Here is a 22018-nt window from a genome sequence, read left to right as displayed (position 1 = left end):
ATAAGTAACTTTTTTGTTCACTGTAAGTGTCTACTAAGTTAGAAATTACCAATGGACAACCCATTATTTACCAATGGACAACCCATTAGTGACCACTGGGTTGGAGCAAGTGCTGTTAAGTGTCTTGCCCAAGGACACATACGCCCACAGTGGTAGCAGCGTCCAGCTATGAACCCATTACCTCTGGGATACAGGCAAGCGCGCTAACCACTATGCCATGGCGCCGACCAAGTTGCTAGAAAACCTACCACTGCACCTTAATCCAGGAGTTATTCGGTGTCATTTTTTCACAGTATCTTATGGTAGCAGTAGATTTAATGCAGCGGATGAATGATTAAAATATTTGTAAAACATATAAGGAAACACTGTTGAGCAAGAAGGGTGTGAATAAAGCTTACAATAATTAAGAACAATTTACGAAACTGTAGATTAGATAGTACAAGTTAGAAGTAGCAGAAGAAAGCAATTTGTGAAATACATTTTACAGTTGCACTATTTTAGGGTGGTATTTGGAATTAAGAAAACTATTTGTATGTATTCGGTTTGATTAAGCCCCCATTACCCATGGCCAGCATAGGAGCAGAATGCTTTGTGGGCATTATAGATATAGTAGGGTGGGGAAAGACGGGACACATTTAGCTCATAATATCCAAATATTTTGATCGTGTTAAAAAAAAACAACGTCTATGGGAGTCGTGAAGATAGGTTTTTATAATTCTTTGAATAAAAAAGAAAATGAAATAAAAGTTGTCCCATCTTTCCCACTCTACTATACACAACACAAATGTCTTTAGAGTATGTTAACATGAATTACTATGGCAATCAAGCAAGCATCAAATATATTATGAATTAAAGGCATGGCAGAAATGAACAGGTAAGTCTGTAGTTATATTGCAACATAAGCAAGCAAGGCACGTAAGAATACTGCCAAATATGACATACTGCGTTTTAAATACAGTAGATAGCCAAACACACTAAAGGTTTTATTGCAGAATGCTTAGGATTTATTTTAAATTAATATTTTTCCTTCTATTCTATGTGGGTGAGGTCCCAAAGCATGGCGAATACTGGGTCCTAGGATTTAGGCCAGGGAATTTCTTCTTGCAAATTTTTCAATAAATATCTATGCAGTTTTCTATTATATTTAAAAAAATTTAAATGTGTAGTTATGATTTAACAGATTTCACTTTTTTTAAAACACAAGTGCAAATGCAGGTGCCAGCACCCTTTGCTGGATGGAATAAAACAATGAGCAGTTAAATAAAAGTTGATAAATAATAAAACCAATAATCAGGTATTGGATGTTTGCTCTGTTGGTTCAGCATCATGTTTTGAAGATTTCTTTTTCTTGCTGAACATTTTTTTGACTTTTTTTTTTTCTTCTTCTTCTTGGAATTGTCGGAGTCGGGAGGAGAATCCATCTGGATCTTCATTCGATCATAAGCTGCATCTTCTTCTTCCTCCCTGGGGTATCAAGCAATATTAAGTATCGCTCCGTGGCAAAGTCGGTTATTGTATGCGCCATGCCACAGTTGGTTCCAACTAAGTGGTCACTAATGGGTTGTCCAATTTGCCATATATAAAAAAAAATCAAAAAATCAAGAACCCACAGGGTGTATGAAACAGAACTAGGACAAGGTGTATGAAACAGAACACTCGTGTGACAATGGCTGTTATTCTCCCGCCATGCAAGGATAAAGCAAGTTACATTCATTATTATCATGTAAAAATTCACCCAGAAAATTCAGGTTACTGTATGTGGTTTGAACAGCATAGAACTGTAAATAAGCATGTGGTGTATAACTAGGCTCTTTTTCACACTATTATGATATCTTTTGGCTCGCAAAGGATAAAAATTACATTTATTGTAACTGTGTTAAATTACATATTTATTTCAATATTTTAACTTAGACCACTGAATAGGGAATGTACTAAAATTTATTTTTGTCATTTGCTTTATACTCGCATGGCCAGAAAACGACAGTCATTATAACACAGGTGTTCTGTTTTATACAACTCGTGCCACCATACAAGTTGCCATGTATGTAACTTTGTGGGTGAATGTAAAATAAAAAGCCTAATGCCACACACTGACTTATAACGTCAGCAAACCAAATAACTCACTTGACTCTCGCCTCTTCAATGGAATTAATAATAACGTTACGTCGCTCCACAACCTGCACAAGTTGATCCAGGAGGTTACTCTCTTCTTCTTTTTCTTCCTCAGTTTTCTCACCATCTGTAAAGATTAATAAACTCGTAATAAATAATTCTTCATGAAGTCAAACTACGGAAAGAGAAATTCCTTTTTTGTCAAACTTTCTCAAACAGTAATGTTCAAATATCAATTCGAATTAAATAGTTGTTTCACTTAAAGCAAATAGTTCATTTTTTCAAGAAGAAATTTTTCATTTTTTTTAAATTTTCGTCATACTATATATTATGTGCTTGCATTGTAACCGAAGGATACTGAGTTCAAGACTCAACACTGATACTGTTACAGATTGTGGCATACATGTACTTGGACAGGACGAAAAACATTGCTCCAACCTAGCGGTCACTAAAATGGGTACTAGCGGCCTAAATCAAGGTTCTAATTCTATGTCGTGACAAGCTATAGGACCTCACATATATAGAACAGAATAAAGGAATCTATATTTAATTAGGAAATCATACCTGGTTTATTGAGTAGTTTACGTATCTTATATTCAACATCAGCATGTTCTTGCTCTAACCTTTGTTGCTGCATTCTGTAAAAGTAGATATGGTGGGGTGGGGTAAGACGAGACACCTGTGGCACATAATGTCCGCATCGTGTTTTAAACAATTAACAACGATCTATGGGAATTGCGAAGATCTAGTTTTATAGTTCTTTGATTCTTTTTTTACTTTTTCTTTTAATGTTCTTTTTTTACTACTAAATGGGACAAGAAAAAAGGTGCCCCATCTTAATATATTTAACATAAACATGGCTAAAATATAGTCACACTCAGTGGTCAAACAGGAAACTACATCAATCAAGGTGGCATATGGCCAAACGCATTGAAACCTAAGTTTTAGGTTAACTTACAAATACACAAGGTCTGTTTCCCTTCGTACCAACTTGTTCTTATCATGAACTAAGTCAAACCATTCGCGAAGTAATTGATCAGTTTCGGTTTTTACTTCGTTGCCTGAAAAAAAATGAGAATCTGTATATTTATAGTTTATTAAGTTAGAGCGGGACACATAAAGGCAATTGCTCAACCTAATGGTCACTAATGGCAATGGGTTGTCTAAATTGATAGCCATACGAAAAAAAAAAAAAAATTCCACAAAAAATAAACACCCATAAAGTTACGTTCGTGGTAACTCGTATACTCGCACAAGGTGTATGAAACAGAACACTTGTGTTACAACAACCTCGTTTTCCAGCCATGCGAGGATAAAGAAAGTACATACATTCATATAACTCTATAAACACCAGATCAGGGTCAGATTCGCACAAATTACTACAGTCACCAATTCACTATATCGATAATTAGAACGAAATAACCTACAGCTGAGCTTTATCCCACATGTTATAAGTAGAAGATTAATTCATACACATACTAGACTCTAATTCCATCTCATCTCTCAAAACTTCCTCCAGCTTGACTCCCTTCTTCTCAAGATCTTTAAGTTGAACATCCAGGATGGCCATCTCGCTCACAACCTCTTCTTCCGTCATCTCCCACTTAACCTGGATCATGGATGCAAGGATTAAACCTCAGTGATCATCATTGATGCCAAAAGATTTGATATTTTAAAGGCACTGTACTAGTACGTTTTTATTATTAACAATAAATACATTTTATTGTCTTATGCGTATTAGTACAGTTGCACATAAAATAAAGTAAAGTTTTCTATCACACAAAATTCAGCATTATTTTACTATGTAAATAGTAAACATATTTGACTTTTCAGCTAAACCAAACCCAATTATGGGGCAAATTCTACATGGGTGACATACGTGTACTGATGCCATACAGCTTGCCAGAGTGCATAGAAAGATGACCCATTGTTACGGGCCTGTAGCAGAAGTATTGTACAGTTCAGGGTAACTTTTAAATTGGTCAAACATCAACCAGAAACGTAATAAAAGCTCAGAAAACTTACACTTCGTTTAATAAGTGGGAATCCATAACCTGGTGCTGGTCGAGCTGGTTTTATGATTGGTGGCTTGCTTTTGTTGGGTGTTTCTGATTCAATAAAAATTAATAAATAAACCGTCATGGTTTTGTGTCTGCATGAAACTTTTTTGAAAAAAAAATATGACAGAATCAGTTCTGTTTTTCAATTTTTTTAACAATATTACTTTTAGTGGGGGGAATTTAAGTTGTGTAAAAACATGAATTTTTTTGGGGTCAAAATTACAACAAAATCAGTTATGTTTTTTAATGTTTCTTTTAAAACTACAATTCGATTACATACAAATACAACAGTGAGTTGAAAAGAACCCCAAGTTGTGTATTACAACCAATATATAATTGACAAAGTGCTCAACACTGGTCCAGCATGTTCAGGATATAGGGAACATATTGTAGCATATTCACTTCAATCAAACGCACACAAATACAGAATTAATTTCTTGCAAATGTTTCCTATTGCTACAATAGTTCCTGTTTTTCTGGCCTAATCAGAATCAAGTTTAAAGAACAATTTAATGCAAGGTGCAAATACAGGACTTCCTTTTCATTCATTTACGCCATGATAAACTTAAATTTAAATGACTTACGTTTTGCTTCAGCCTTGGTGGGTAGGGTTTTCTTTGTTTCTGGGCTATGTATGAACCTGAAAATAAAACAGTTAGCAATTAAACAACTGGTTTTATGCATAGATAGGTATAGTGTTAAAGGTAGTCTTGATATTCCTCGTAACTTTTAAGACAAGGGGTAACATCAAATTTTTTTGCACCACAGTTTTACATCTTAATTCTTAACCAATTATTACTATGCTTGTAGGTGTCTATACAAGCAACTAAACTAAACTAAACAATGTCATGGTCAACATAATTATCAGTAAAATATGTGGCACATTTTTACATATATATATATACACACACAAGCAAGGTTAAATTATACTACATGTGCAATTAAGGAGGCTCCTAATATTTGATGACTATGAGTGTAACCGTATTTAACAATGACACCCAAGATTTCACAAAAAGGGAAAAAGTGACACCTAAGGTTGGACAAAAGTAACAATTTTTCACAGAAATTTCGCAAAAGTTTTTTTTTTCAACAGTAATGTCATTACATGTTTCAGTAAAAATTGTGCACCAATAGTTTTATAAAAAAAAAAAACTTAAAAAAAAAAAAAACTTACTACTGTAAAAACTCACTTTTTATCAACAGTATTGTTAGTGTTCATTTCCTCCATCTTTTTCTCAACGTCCGATTTCCAGTTCGGGGCTCTTCGTTTTGTGGTGACAGGTGAATGCCTTGGTGGGGCTACGGGTGGCAGGGTGATGGGTTGGAGCTGTTTCTCCTCTGCTGGGGGTTTAGGGGGTGGAGGAGCTGGGGCCTTTTTCCTAGTTGGGGGTTTAGGGGCATCAAGGGGTTTCTTCACAGCATTGATTTTCATTTTTTGATCCAAAGTAGCGATCGGATGTCCAACATCCCTGTTCCCAATCTTCATATCTTCATCAGGAGGATCACTACCCGCATCTTCGTCCAGACCAAACGGATTCAAGCTCTCATCATAGGAATTCATCTCTGGCGTCTCTTCTTCAATCTCAAATGGATTTCTCCCATCTTCATCACTTTCTTCCATATCAAATGGATTCTTTCCATCCTCCTCCTCCTCTTTTTCATCTTCTTCTTCTAAATCTACATCAAAGGGATTTGTGCTCTTTTTAATCTCAGTTTTTTCTCCAACATCGCCATGATTCCCAACATCATTTAATTTTTGCTCCGAGGACCCTTTTTCTTCTTCCTCCTCTTCTTCTTCTTCCATTTCGAACGGGTTTAAAGGTTCTATTACTTTATTTATTTCTGGTTTATTTTCAATCTGGTTTTTGGTTGTTTTATTGTTCTCAACCACACCAAGAGTTCCAGGATGGTCGGTCTTATCATCATTAAGAGCAAATGGATTAAGTTCTTCTGCCGATTTACTCTCAATTTTAGGTTTGACATCAACTTTGTTAAAGGAGCGAGGTCTTGCTTTAGGTTTTGAATCTGAATTTGAACTTGTCATTCTCACTCTGTGGAATGAATGGTTAAATAAGATTTAAGAACTATTTTATGTGGGTGAGGTGCTTGTCGAGGACCTGGGCTTTAGGCCAAAGGATTTATTAGAATAGGACCATATACAAATAGTAGCCTAATAATATAGAGGCTGAATGTTTTTATAATCCAGCTGTTCAAATTCAACAGCCCTGTATGACTAAGGGTTATTTTAGCCCTAGCTTAACCTTTTTATTCATAACAGTGTGCTACTAATAAGAACAATACATTTAAACAATGCAACTAACATGACCAAGACGGTCTAGCACTTAATGTACTATAGTTAAACAATTGATAGTGATACACAAAGGTTAAAAATAATTAACAAATGCAGTTGCAAACATAAATTGAGTAAATGCTTCAAAATTAAATAGCAATTGCTACAAAAAACAAAACAATGTTAATTGCAGCTACAGGCACTGGCGTAAAGTTACGGGGTTGCAGGGTTGCCTGGCAACCCTTTGATTTTCTCCATACTAATAATGCGTAAGGAATTACGTTCGACCAAACGAAGACGCCATTATTACTGCGAACAAACTTCGTTTACGTTCGTTAAAATATGTCAATACCGATGCGTCATTCACGACACAAACGCATTCAACTGGTATTTAAACTCCTGTTTGCTAAATAATTCACGTGTGAATCGCTATTGTGACGTCAGTAATCAACGTGTGAATCGCTATTATGTCGTAATCAATTGCCAGGTTCAAACAACCGCTATTATGATGCAATGAATCCACGTGTGAATCCCTGCTATTTCGTAATAAATATGCTGCTTGCCTGAGGAAAACATTGCATATAAATATAAAGCAGTGTTGGAAACGATTTAGGCAGTTTATTTCCGAGATATTTTGTTCTGGAAACCTACTATTTCCGACGGACAGGTCTTCGTTTGTAAGATAACCACACACTCGTGCGGGCTTGACGAAAGGCGCATGCGACATAGCTACTGTGACGTCACTCGCCAGGCAATCGGATTCGACCGTTTCTCATTACACGAACTCGCCGAACGCGCGTAATTTTAATTTGTCTCATCCCTACGTAATTCTGAATACGTTTACGTTTGTATGAGCTTTTACAAAGCACATATTTAAAGGGTTGCAAACCGAAAACAAAGGGTTGCAAACCGTTTTTTTTTTTCGCGCCTACCGGCGCGAAGACTTCCTTTTTTTCTGGTTTTTGCAACCCTAACGTTTAGTAAAACTTTACGCCTATGGCTACAGGTATAAGTTTCTGTCTAGTCAATTAAAAAATTCAACAAAAATTGGGACAAAAATTTAACAAAACTTTTTGTCTTGGCCAATTTATCAAACAAAAACTTAACAAATACCTTGGAGTTGGTCTTTTAATTGGAGAAGCTGGGAGTTCACTGATGAGGGGGGCTATAGAGGATGTTAGTGCAGGATCATTTTTTTTCGGATCTTCTTTCTTCTTTTCATGGTTTTCTTGGACCTCAGTAAGCGATTTTAGCAAAGCAGGAAGCATAGTTGTATCTTGAACAACGACTGTTGGTTTAACAATTTCCGGGGCAATTGTGGATTTTTTTGGTTGATTATTCGAACCCTTGATTTCCTGATTGCTTTCTTCATTTGTAATACTCTCTTCTGAGATTTGTTTGTCTTCTTGCACAATTATTTTATCACTATTTATGCTTGTTTTTACTTCACTTGAAATATCTGTTTGCGCAAGATCAGTTTTTAGGTCTGTGGCATCACTTTTTAGAGGTTTTGAATCTTCGGCTTTATTTTTTGTAAGTTCCAAACTTGCCGCATTACTTTTTGGAAGTTCTGTCACATTTCCAGTGCCTGCAGTGGGTATTGGAACTTCGGGAGTTATTTTTTCTCTTATTTTCTGCTCAGTTTCATCAAAAGTGGTTGTTGGCTGTTCAGAAGCTTGGATATTATCAGTATCCACGATTTTCATTTTTTTATCCTCATTTTTTTGTGGTACAATTACTACTGGCACAGTATCCTCTTTTGTGTCTTCCCTTTTATCATTTTCTTCAACTGATTTTTCTCTTTCTGCGCTTTTCACTTTAACTTTTTGCTTAGGAGCATTTGAAAACACAGATATCATATCTGCAACTCGGCTTGGGTTTCTTTTAACTTCTTTTTTCGAGGAACTATTCTCGTTGGTGTTGCGAGGTTTGGAATCTTTATCTTCTGCAACTTTTCAGAGTTTTTGTTGCTTTCAAGTTGTGAAATTATCGATTTGTCTCTTCTGTACATGCCACTTAAAGACTTTGTCCTGCAAAAACAAATTATTACGCATAAAGATTAAATTTCTTTTAAATAATGTCACTTAAAGACTTTAGCCTACCAAAAAAAATTTGTTCTGCATAAAATTTCTTGTAAATAATACTAAAGTTACAACTTATCAGACACATATGTATAAATATGATAAGACTTACATAAAAATAATAAACAGTACACTGTATCAATGCATAAACGATTAAACAAATTCTATGTATACATATTGTTAAATAAACGCACATTTAGTTGTAACTAGCCAAGTTGCATATTAGATTAATCTACCACAAACACACTACAACAGACTAAACTGTGTTTTAGTTCTAAAGAACATTAGTTACTTTACTAATTAGTTATATATACATATACATTAGTAAATTGCTATATGATATAAGCACACACTGACCAATTACTGTAGTTAATTAACTTGTGCTAAGATAAACAATACCTTAATAGGAATATTCTCATCAATTCAATTTAAATTCATAAATCTACAACCTTATAGTTAAGCTAAGCAATGAAAATTTCTTGTCTGTTTTAATGTATATTCATAAAATCGTAATAAAAATATTCAGATTCTCAACAATTCAAACTCAAATTCACAAATCTCTAAACTCATATTTAAGCTTAACGCATGTAAATTTCTTGTCTTTTCAATTTAAATTAAAAAATCTACAAATTCATAGCATTTTTCTCAATGCATGGAACTTTCTCGTCTCATAACAAACTTGTTGTTTCCAAATGTTTTACGTCAAACTGAATCATTTAATTTAAACCAATTCGAACGATTTGACCAAAAACAATACTTGTAACTTGAGTCATGCATGTATGCGTGTGTGTGATTCATACAAACATTGCAAAATGCATTACATACATTATAATTACGAACAGCACCTTTAAGCTTATCATCATTATATATAAACAATAAACATATATATAATATATTACTTAACTTGTAATTTCTGTCCTAACTACAATTACACTAAAATATAATTACTAATTAGTGAATTTGTAATGAAATTAAAATAATTAACAACGGTCTGTAGGAGTTGTGAAAATATGGTTTTATAATTCTTTGAATTTTTTTGTTTACCACCAAATGGGACAAGGAATTAGAATGGAAAGGTGTCCCATCTTTCTCCATCCTACTATATATACTTTGAAAAGATTGCAAAAGAAATAAAAAAAAAACATGCCTGCATGCCACAGAAGCCTGTTGTTTATAATTTGTAGACTGTAGTAGGGTAGGGTGGGGGAAGATGATACAATTTCAATCCATTTTCTCCCATTTGTAGTAAACAAAGATCATTCAAGGAATTATAAAACCGGGGAAGATGATACAATTTCAATCCATTTTCTCCCATTTTGTAGTAAACAAAGATCATTCAAGGAATTATAAAACCATATTCTCACGAGTCGTGAGTCACGACTCTCATGGACCGTTGTTCATGGTTTAAAACACGATCAGGAATCAGGATATTTGGTTGGTCTGCGTTAACAAGTGTTATACTTATACTCCTTGTACCTGTGACACTGCCTATGATAGACTTTCCCTTCATCAATAAACCTCTCCACAAGATGAACTTTCTTCTTGCAGATTTCACAAACACTAAATACTTGAGGTTTGGAAGGTAAGGATGGTTTCGTGAAGTTTGAGTTCATTGCAAGTGGTTGGACTAAGGGAAAAAAAAATTATATTTTATAAAAAATGTTTAATGATAATAGATAGTTCATTGTAAAACACCATGGACCTTGTGCATCTAAATCTGGGTTACGACAGCAATTGTGGGCGCCTAGGTATTGGAATGAAGGTACAATGCTGCAATAAATGAATGCATCTTATTTATGTTCACAGGGCAGGGCCATGGCTGTCATTATAACACGGGTGTTCTGTTTCATACACCTCTTACCCACTTACTGGTTACCATATTTGTAAGTAAATTTTGTATGTTTGACAGTTTGTGGACAACCCATTTGTGACTACTGGGTTGGAGCAATGTCTGTTTTGAAAGATACATGCAGTATTACAGTATTAATAATGTGCTTAAACTGAGACATACCGTACTGCCAACTTTTTTAACCGGTTCTGGCTCTTTCCTCTTAATTTTAACAAATTCGGGTGTAGATTGTAGGGTAGACTTCCTTTTTAGTGGTTTTTCATCTGAAGAAATAACAAACTATTAATTTAAAAATATGAAAAATCTGAACAGGTCATTTTTTTATGTAAAAATTTAGATGGGCATATTGTTAGGTGTGCCGGGTGTTACTGGTCACCCCCTTTTTCAGTGTCACCACAGATTTTAATAAAACAAAATGAGAAATATGACACAGAATTATGTTAGATACACAATGCACATAGGCTATTAAGTAGAAATGATATTAAAAATGGGTCCATAAACTTAAACAGCCTATCATTCAAAAATTAAGGCCATAAACTAAAATACCTATTGGCTCAAAGACAGGGGCCACAAACTAAAATGACTATCAGTCTAAAAGTCAGGAACACAAAATTAAGATGCCCAACGGCCCATGCCAATTACCATCAGCTGGCTTCATTTTATGAAGTCTGTTGTAGTATTGCGACACATAGGTAATGATGCTTAGTTTGTCCGGTACTTGCATGGCCACCATATCCTCAGCATCCAACAAAGCAGCAATACCAAGCTCCTTCTCACCGACAGTGAATGCAAGTTGGTTATTATGGAGGACATTTTCTTTCGAAAGTGAATCAAAGTCACTGAAAAAGAAACATATTAGGCTTGAGTTCACTACAAACTTAATCGAACTGCCTTTATTATTGGATGTATGTAACTTGCTTTATCCTGGCATATCCAGAAAACAACAGTCATTATAACACTGGTGTTCTGTTTCATACACCTAATGCCAGGTTACAAGTTACCATGTTACTTCGTTAATGTAACTTTGTGTTAGAGGCAGGAGGGCTAAACACCCTGCCACAGCACTAAATAAGTTCACCACAAAACTTAACTGGACTGCCTTAATTATTACTCTGAAAACCAAGAAAACAGCAATCATTTAAGTACGCAAAGCTCAAATATTGTGTTTTTCACATGAGACAAAAATTGCAATAAAATAACCACAAAATTACATTAAGTCCGGTCTGAACCGGTGTATAAGAGCACAAAAAGCAAGCCCATCTCTCCAAGACGTTGTCATGTTTACAATGTTAACGTCTTTGTAACCTTCAACATTGCGCTGACACCACGTTTGTAACGCTTTCATTCCTTTGGAAGCCATCGTTACTATTTCGCCGTAACCGCCTTACCACACAATCTATACACCTAAAAGTCTAAAATTAAAGGAAAGTGGTCACTTAAACGTCAGCTACGTGCTAAAGCAAAGGCTATCAAAACAAACTACCGAAATTCTTTGCTTTATATTTGGTTTGTTTTTACTTGGGCAAAACCAAACAAGAGAGCTCTTTATTGTCGCCTGAAATGAAGGTATTTCAAGAGAATACGTTCTCTGTTAAACATTACAACAAAAAAAGGGTTCAAAACAGTTTATTGGCGTAATATTGGCGAATCACTTAGTATACGAATCACAAAACGTTACGCAAATTTGCACGCATTTGGTCAAACTTGATATCCAGCAGCGTTGGTTTTATGGATTAAGCGGCTCTCAATCTGAAATTTCTGTAAAACAAAAACAAAATTAGAATACCCTCATAAACTATATGGCTGGCGTTGGTGGAAAGCCACTACGGCACGACAAGCCCCCAGCCAAGGGTAGTGGGTTTCTAGTTACGGCCAGAAACCCTTACAGAATACAATATTCACGTAAGGAAAACGAGCACACCTGTAAACGAGGTTAAAACAATAACAGTGTAACAATGATACAATATTACCAATATAACAACAGACAACCCTAAACAGACCAACAGGCCATACGTTGCTATCCTCTACCTACCCTAGCAAATCCTACCCTACCCTACCCTACCCTCCTCTCAGCAGTCTCGTTTGGCCACAGAGCGTGGTTGCTTTGCTTTGACCTATTATTACAATAATACGAGTTATGTGCTAAAGCTGTCCCGTCTTAAGCCACCCTTTATACTTTATTTATAGTGCAACAGAAAAAAATAGATGCGTATAAAGCTACAGCCAGTAAACCGAAAATTATATAAATTATACAGCCTACTAATAATGTATCGAAAAATATGTACTTTTAATGTATTGAAATTAAATTACGTGCGCCGAGTGGGATTGAGCAGCACCCACTTGTGCCTTGCTCAAGGGCACATTTATAATTTACCGCTATATGTCGCGTTCGCACACTGCTTGTCGCGTAAATAAATCCGGCGCAGCGGTGCGTCACGTTTTTTTGCGTCGCGCGTGGAGGTTCACATTAGTTACTGGCAATCATAAAGTTACTGGCTTTGTTGATTTGGTTTTGGGCACGCATTGAGAATTTGGCGTATGTTTAAACTGCAAAGTTGTTTAGTATTCGTTTTCAGGATTTAGCCGTTTAAATTGACGGTTAATTTGCGACGTTTTAGTTCTCATTAGTTTTAAGGTCCGACAACATTTAATACCTATTTTATTAATATTATTTATCAGGTTTTAAGTCGTATTACTTTCGCACAGATATTACTGCAGGTGTATAACCGACCGGATTTATTGGTTATGTGGATATATACAAGGAAAGATTGTATTTTACAAAAAAAGCACGACTAAAAATAACAAGTCAATAAAAATAATAATAGATTAATCAAATAAATATCCGAGTATTGTCAAACAACTTAAAACCAATGCTCCGTGGCCAAACTAGAAAGCTGGAGCGCTGGCATACTTAGCTCAGCGCAGCCAATAAAATCTAACAGATTACACCATAACAGAACTAACACACAGGCCTACTCTGTACAGTCTATCTATAATTACATAGAGTCATAAACTATACTAATTCTACGATGTAGACCTACTCCGACCCAGACGTCTAACTTCTAGCTCATTACACCAAAATATTAACAAAAGCCATATATCAAATACACCTAAACACACCATGCTTGCTTGCCCGAGCCCAGCATACCTAACAATAATGGTAGTACATCATATATAATCATACATGGTACCGTATGTATACTATCCCATCTTGCGGACATATTCACTTTTTCCAGACCGTTCCATCTTCCTATATATTTGCAAACAAGATTTGATTAATAAAAAGTAAGGCGCCTAATATTTTAATATAGTAAGGTGTGGAAGATGGGACACCTTTTTATATTCATCATCATCATCCTATTTAGCACATACTATCCAGATATCCTGGTCGTGTTTTAAACAATTAACAACGGTCTATGGAAAGTCGTGAAGATACGGCTTTATATAATTCTTTTAAATGTTCTTCGTGTACTACCTGATGGGACAAGGAAATAGAATCAAAGGGTCCCATCTTTTCCTACAGTCAAGAGGAAAATGGCATAGTCAATTAGATTGGTTTTAAAAACGAACCTTCGTTAATATTTTAGCCATTCTTCTATAAATATCCTTTCTTCGTCCGTATTTTGCCACCTGTAACTTGAAAGCCGATGTAATAACCGAATATAACAACAGCCGTTAATAGCACAGATCAAAAGCATCACCTGATAATGTCTGGATGTACTTCTGTCTGTAGCTGAATTGTTGCTTAGCTAAAGCGGATCTGAACGAAACAAAATTAGCATATTCAAAATAACATAATGTACGTTTTTCGTTTTACCATCCATTTGGTTCTTATATAAAATCGCCGTTGTCGTCCTTCATGTTCCAATGTCTGTTGCTCCTATATAAAAATAAAAGCTGTATTAAAGTTAAAATCCAGGACTTTAGCGGTTAAATAGTGTTTATTATAACACATGAAATTTAAAAACCAGAACTTTAGCGGGTAAACTGTGGTTAATATAACAAAATTGTATAAATTAACATTTTGAAGGTCTTCAATTAATTTTAGTATAGCATATTTTTGTGAGATCAAAGACGCAAACTGGTTTTATCAATTTAATAGTCTTCAATTGTGTTTCGTACGCCATATTTTCAGTAAGATTAAATACGCAAACGGGTTTTATCAATTGGATCGCCCATTTACCATATTACATGAATTCTCCCTTCCATTCGAGTTCGTCTTCGCTCTTAATATCACACTCCATCGCGCATGTCGATATAGCTCGTAGCTTGGTTAATCTTTCTGAAAATTGAGATGTACTTATTGGTGTGAGTAATATATAAATGTTAAATGAATGAATGTTAATTTAACTTTTCACTTAGTGGGACAACTGCATTTATTGTATTACAGGTGTTCTGTTTCACACACCTCATGCCCGCTTAATTTGAAGCGCAATTATTTGGGGAGGGGTTATTTCATTTATGAAAAAACAATCCATATAAAGGCACACGAGGCTAGACGAGCAATTGCAGTTACAGTTAAGTATTTTACCCCAGGACACACATACGTCCCAACCCATATACTCTTTATATATATATGAAACTATTATACTTAGCTTCTTTTGATTCCGTTCAGTTCATCTCTTCCATTTGTTTTACTGAAAAAAAAAACTAACAAACGTTACAGTATTGGGCTTTGCTTAAATGAATCAATTAACCGCAAAAAACGAACGCGTGGGCCCACGCGCGCAGTACCGAGATAAAACGAATATAGGCGACGTGTTAAAGCGCAAAACCGACGCAGCGTACCCTATAATGCGAGGAACTGAGTTCGAGGCAGAGCGCATCGTAACGTAATGCGACGCAACGCAAGTTTCGAGGAGGAGACGCAGCGAATGTTTGGCGTAACTTGAAAGAAATCGTATCGGACGAGCGAACGATCATAAACCGTATTCAAAGCGAAAGAAATTGTAGAACGAAAGGAGCGAATCCGTTTTTTCCCGAGCGAATGGAAGTCCGACAGTTTCGCACGTCAAGTGATCGAGCTGAAGGAAACCTTAAACAGTAGATATTAGATAAGTTAAACATAGTATATAGTTACATTATTAAACTTATATAAATGTTATTTTTACCAAACCACTATTACAAATGAAATAATACGTATATTACTGTGGTGTAAGATAGGACACCTGTAGCGTATTTTAAACAGTTAACATTGCTTTACGTGACCAAGGATAGACCTGGCTGACCTGCGGTTACACATTTTTTTAAATGTTCTTTGTTAACTACCAAATGGCAGGAAAAAAGATTACAAACATGTCCCATCTTACCCCAACCTACTACACATTAAAACCAAATACAGGCTAAAATAAATACAATAAATAAATAAAGCAAAGCCCATATACTGATAAATCTACAATTAAAATACCGGCATTCACTGCAAGAATTCGTCAACAATCTTCTTTAAGTTTGAGCAGCTTCTTCTACAGCAACAGGTGGAAACTAAAATGCAACGCCCAACACGGTAGTACTGGTGCAGCCTTTAGCAGCGTTTAAACGTGAAGTAATAATTGAATTCTCGCGCGTGTGAATGGAACGCAATATTGCGCAAGAAACGCGGAAGTATATTTAGCGCCTCTAGAGGAATAGTTTGTAGATTTTTGAAAAAAATCTTTTTAATGAAATATACTAATTCTTGTTTTGTTGGATTAAATACTTTATATGATAAAACGTGGCAATACGTATTGTCAGTTGATGAGATGACTCCTGGATCTAGGTGTTTTGATGGCCCACTGCACCATATATTATAGGGTGGGGTAAACATGAAAAGTTTTCGTTCTTTTACTCTTCCAACTTGGTAGTAATTATACCCAAGCATGTTTACAAAACCATATTACCGCAGCCGGGTCACTCTAAAAGCGGGGTTGTTATCTTACTCTATAGAACTATATTTCCGCCATATTTGTGTTGTTTTTTTAGACGATATTTTAAAGACAACTTTATTTTTTTGGTTTAACCCACACATACCACGGCCTATCACTATAATATAGACTTGGCATCAGATAGGATATAGTGGGGTGGGGGAAGATGGGACACCTTTAGCACAAAATATATAAATATCCTGATCGTGTTTTAAACAATTAACAACGGTCTAAAAAAGTCGCATGGACAAGGTTTTATAATTCTTTGAATGTTCTTTGTTTACTACCAAAATGTACGAGAAAATAGAATGAAAGGGTGTCCCATCTTCCCCCATCCTACTATAAAAGGTATAATGGTCCGAGACCTCTATATCAAGTCTTCTGACGTGCCTTGTCGTAAGACCTCACCCATAAAGAACCAAGGTAGAATTTCTCACCCATAAATCAAGGTAGAATTACAACAGAGTCTTATCAGAAGCTATGTAAACTACGTGCGCTAGATTTCCCTTTTTGATAATGTCAATGTGTGATATAGTAGGGCGGGGGGAGATGGGACACCTTTTCAATCTATTTTCTCCTATACAATTTGGTAGTGAAAAACATTCAACGATTTTTATAAAACTTTATTCTCACGGCTCCCATAGATCGTTGTTAATTGTTTAAAACACGATCAGAATATTTGGTTATTATGTGTGAAAGGTGTCCCAACTTCCCCCACCCTACTATATGGCAATTCACGGACTTTGTCCGCCTGTGTTCACAAATATCCTGTCAAAAACCGTTACCTTCCCAGCGTTTGTAACTGCTGACAATTTGGTTAAACCGTCAGTGTCACATTAACCAGTTATTTCTGGTTACGACGCAAGCGCTCCAACTATGAGCCACAGCATCGTACAATGTTGTATCAGATAATGCAAACGAAAGCTACACGCCTTTAATACGCTCTTAACCTTGCCCTCATTAAATGAATGCTCACTACATTAGCAGCTTAGTCTAATCGCCACATGTCAAAAAGATCAACTTACCTCTCGGTAAAGCAGCTTGCCTATATCGATCTAACCACTGGTTCCTTTATTCAAACCAAGCGTTTATTACGCAGAAGTAAGTCAACTATATACATAAAGTGCATACGTAGATTAAACGGCCGCAAATACTTTCTCAAATCACAATCACCACGGCCTTACAATGTACATGCGTTGGACAACGCCGTTCTTTCTGAATTTGGGTACCGAAAATTGTACAATGTTTTTTTTCACTGGTAAAGCTAGGATAGAAGTGACTAATGATACAAAGTGTTCTACACAGTTCGGCAGATTGAAAAGAGAAGAATTTGTCTCGTTTTCTTCATATTTACGAAGCCCACATTTGTAGTTCTGCCAGTTCGTCATCGTCCTCCTTTGCTTTTGCTTTTGCTGAAAGAAAAAATATTTTATTAGTCTTTATGTTAAGTAGACTTTCCTCCCCAGAAATCGAACTTGAATAAATAAATGAATAACTTTTATCTTCGCGTGGCCAAAAAAAGACAGTCGTTAAACACAGGTGTTCTGTTTCATACACCTCGTCGAGCCTTAAACCAATAACCTTCGGTTACAGGCATGCGCGACAACCAACTATGCCACAGCGCCGTACCATGCAGAACTTGGGATCTGCATGGTGTGATATAATTTGTTTTGTTCGTTAGTTTTAAAACTAAAACACCTTTTACCCTGTTAAGTGTTCATACAGAAAAATAAAGCTAAAGTAAATTGCAATCGTCACATTAAAAATAGGGTTTACTATGTTTGACACCTATGAATGTAGCTGTATTAACAATGTCCCCAAGATTTTGTTTAAAATAAAAAAAATTGTAGAGTGGAAGAAGATGGGACACCTATTCATTCTATTTTTTCAACCAATTTAGTAGTAAACAAAGAACATTCAAAGAATTATATAACCGTATCCTCACAACTCCCATACACCATTGTTTATTGTTTAAAACACAATCATGATATTTGGATACTATGTGATAAATGTGTCCCATCTTCCCCCAACCTACAATAAAACGTATTCTTATGTGCTATATACTGTACTCGTCCATATAAACCTAACAAAATCCAAAGTCTATGCAGATTTAAATGTTCGCTAGCTGAATACAATTGACATCAATAATTTAGGTGAACCAGCTCAAGCCCTGCACAGTGTGGCACTGTGGCAGTGTACCTTTTAAAAAGGATTGATATTCTATCAGTCAATAATCAATATATTGATAAAAGAAAATGCCTTTCAATAAGTGGTGCTACCACAAATCAAGAATACTGTCGAAAATTACTGTAACATTTTTTTGGTCTATTATTTAATGGGTACCGCCACCGGTGGCGGTGAAAAAGGGATTTTTTTTTAAAAAGCATAACTTATGCCAAGTTCGATCTTCCTCCACCCTACTAAATATGTTAAAAAAGGGATAGCTTAATTTAAAGTAGGGATTAATACATATTTAAGCCACAAAGCAGAAATAAATCACCTTTTGCTGGCTGTGGAAGGGAATGAGTTGGAACATCAGGAAGTTCTTCTGCAGCCGGTATATCAAGCATGTTCTCGTTGAACTCTTCTTGCTCAAGTTCCTCCAATTCAGCCATAAGGTCATCCTGTATTAACAATAACATATGAATTTTATTCATATTTTGAAAATATATAAATATATATATATATTTATATAGAATATTACAGCATGAAAAGGATGCCCAATTCAGCCATAAAGTCATCCTGTAGAAATAATACGTTAACATTTAGGTTTTTAATAAGATTTTGAAAATTTATATAAGCTTTTAATAATATGCACAAACGGTAATATTACAGCATGAAAAGGATGTCCAATTCAGCCATAAAGTCATCCTGTAAAAATTATATGTAAATATATGAATTTCTAATCTTCAGATTTTGAAAATATATAGCGATTGCCTATATTTATATATTAAGCTTTTAATAAAGTGCACAAATTGTAAGATTACAGCATGGAAAGAATGTCTAATTCAGCCGGAGATTGCTCTGTATTGGAAAATTTATGTAACTAACAACTATATGTATAATTTTTTAAATAAGATTTTGAAAATATAACTACATATATACAGTAGGGCATGTAATGTTTTTTTTTATAATTTGGGGCACAAACAGTACAAATACAGCATTAAAAGAACATTTTTTTGTAACTGCAATACTGTATAATCCGTATGATTTATACAGTTGATTGTTTTGGTTCATTTGAAGTCAGGCTTAATACGTGCATGCCCAATAAAGTAAAAGTCCTTTTTGTTAGGAGTTAACATAATGGGTATAGTTAACCGTTTGACTTTCAATTTTTCTACAAAAAATGTGCAAGGCATAGCCCACAATTTTTTTTAAAACACATTTTTTGGCAAAAAGAGCCAGGTTACTGATAAAATTAATAAACGGCAGCATAACATCACTAAATCAGTCCTCTTGGCTATTTTAAATTTAGTACTAATACTGATAAACAGTGTGTAAAAGACAAGTTACCTCATCAACGTCTTGATATCCAAATCCACCTGATAACGCGGTTGTAATCTCATCAGAAATAACTTTTTGTTCATCAATTTCGTCCATCACATCATGGACTTCATCAGCATTCCTGGAAAATTGAGATAATTTAGAATGAATAAATGAATGTAGCTTGCTTTATTCTTATGCAGCCAAAAAACAACAGCTGTTATACCACAGGTTTCTGTTCCATACACCTCGTACCTGCTTCTAAGTTACCGAGTATGTAACTAAGATGCAATTTTGTTTTCTGTATAGCTCACTGACAATTTAGACAGTCTATTAGTAAACACTGGGTTAGAGCATTTGCCATTAAGTGTTTTGTCCAAGGACATATGCCCGCACTATAATTGTAGCAGCGACCAGCTTGAACCAAAAACCTCTGGGTTGCACACTAAAAATGTGCCAGCGGCGATCTATTGTCATTTATGTAAGAGTTGATTTTAGATTTCATTTCCATTTTAGCTTTGTTATTGATTTTTTATAAGTTTCTCATTTCAAAGTCATTATGTGAATTTTAATTTAGATTGTAATTATAATTAAATATAAACACAAAATTTCTTTAGGGCACTGCTGTCTTTATTTTACCCTTGCCAATAAATGTTTTCTGATTTGTCATAAAAGTGTCTATAATAAATTTTAACAAAATTAATTTTATTATGCTTTATTTTACACAACAACTTACTCCATATTAAATTTAAAGGACCAGTCATTAACTTACATATGATTGTGGGCTTGTTTCAATGCTTGTGCCCCTGTCTTCATAGTATCCAACACCAGCTTGTTAGATTCTGCGTTTTGTACAGCCTCGAGTTGTAACTCAACAGTTGAAAGCGTTCCATCAACATTTTGAAGCTGTTTTTCAAATCGCTTCTTTCGTTTTAGAGCAGCAATTGCCACTGAAAAAATCAGAACTTATTAGGCCTATATTCTATTTTGTATGGGTGAGATCCTTGAAAACCTGGGAATTAGGCCAAATTTAGCCAATTACCCTAACACCCTTGTACGCTTGAAAAAAGATGTGCTTCCAATAGTTAAGTCCTATATTCATGTCCTGACTGAAGCGTTCCGACCAAGCCCCAATTAGTGACCCGCAGGAAACATGAAGCTTATTTAATTAATATATAGGTGTAACATTAGAGGTGTCGGCCCTTTTGAAATGAGTGACATCATAAATTTACACCTTAGTTTAACTTAACGCCTAAAAATCTTTTATCTTTAGATAACTTATGTATATATATAATAATGTAAAAATAATGCATAATATATATATATATTATTTATATCTAATCTTGGTATTATAATTATTTAAAAACTAACTTTTTTTATTTTTAGTTCCGTGTTGTTTTGCGGTTTTAAGTTCTCTCTCTATTTTTACTTCCAAATGTTCGGATTTCTTCTGTAACATTTCTGCAGTATCTCTCAACTTTTGGATGGCTTCTTGAGATGAAACCTTCTCCTTCCCCTTACTCCCACCACCAAACATATTTTTAAACATTTTGAATCTTTTGTGAGAAGTTCTACGCCTTGGAACTTTGTAAACCTAAGATAAACAGTAAACTATTAAATATTGCCTAAGGGAAACTAATACAAAAGACAAAACCTGGTACACTTAATTAAAGGTAAAGCTTTAGGGTAAGGTCAAAATTATATGAATAGACAATATTGCCTTTCAATTCCATTTTTACTACATTAAACAGTACACTGAAAACTCAAAGGTTATTTTTCCAGTGAAATTCCATGTAAATGAATTAAAATAACCACAGTAAGTTTAATATACAGCACAAATGGTGAAATAGTCATAAGTTTTAATTATTTCCTCTTCAAACAAATACATATAATACAAAGCTGTGCTATTAATATTCTATAGAAGTTCTTTCATTAACGCCTATGCCTTCATAGCCTTCACCAAAGCAATCACTGAACCGAATAAAATAAAATATTAATGACGTCAGAAAAAGAAAAAAGGGAAATTACGCCGCACGTGATCAAACAAAATGTGACGCAGCTTCAGCTGACCTTTTATTTTGCGCCATTATATCATGGTACATATATAAATATAGGAATTTTTCCCCTTCTATGGACTTGTTTGTTCTATGCGAAATACTTCTATTTTCAAAGTATTTCCGTTAATTCAAAACGCAAAGGTTTTAAAGTATCTGGTAACAGGCACATAACCACACAAATCAATA

The 22018-nt window shown here is 34.9% G+C and overlaps 2 protein-coding genes across 2 annotated transcripts; both read right to left on the bottom strand.

Moving 5' to 3' along the window:
* Positions 1-365: 365 nt before the first annotated feature.
* Positions 366-11855, bottom strand: LOC149734126 (uncharacterized). Its single transcript, XM_089881270.1, is given in 15 exon segments — positions 366-1377; positions 1380-1464; positions 2125-2239; positions 2677-2750; positions 3071-3173; positions 3592-3721; positions 4138-4220; positions 4757-4812; positions 5363-6223; positions 7576-8398; positions 8401-8492; positions 10020-10181; positions 10523-10655; positions 11035-11231; positions 11604-11855. Coding segments are annotated over 15 exon segments (3150 nt in total). The 5' UTR covers positions 11753-11855; the 3' UTR covers positions 366-1290.
* Positions 11856-17358: 5503 nt separating this feature from the next.
* On the bottom strand, positions 17359-21404 carry LOC149734125 (charged multivesicular body protein 4b-like). The gene is made up of 5 exons (XM_089881173.1): positions 21147-21404; positions 20548-20725; positions 19806-19917; positions 18793-18916; positions 17359-17704 (listed from the first exon to the last, which is right to left on the bottom strand). Exons 1-5 carry the CDS (start codon positions 21322-21324, stop codon positions 17643-17645), a joined length of 654 nt encoding a protein of 217 aa, XP_089737299.1. The 5' UTR covers positions 21325-21404; the 3' UTR covers positions 17359-17642.
* Between the last annotated feature and the right edge of the window lie 614 nt (positions 21405-22018).

Source organism: Ciona robusta, chromosome 7 (genome assembly GCF_009617815.1).
Source record: "Ciona robusta chromosome 7, ASM961781v2".
NCBI lineage: Eukaryota > Metazoa > Chordata > Ascidiacea > Phlebobranchia > Cionidae > Ciona > Ciona robusta.
This window is presented reverse-complemented; position numbering and strand designations above follow the sequence as displayed.

Coding starts and splice junctions, on each gene's coding strand:
- LOC149734125 (XM_089881173.1), bottom strand. CDS start 21,324: ATGTTTAAAAATATGTTTGGTGGTGGGAGTAAGGGGAAGGAGAAGGTT. Junction 20,726..21,146: donor CGGAACTAAAAATAAAAAAA/GTTAGTTTTTAA, acceptor TGATTTTTTCAG/TGGCAATTGCTGCTCTAAAA. Junction 19,918..20,547: donor AAACAAGCCCACAATCATAT/GTAAGTTAATGA, acceptor TCAATTTTCCAG/GAATGCTGATGAAGTCCATG.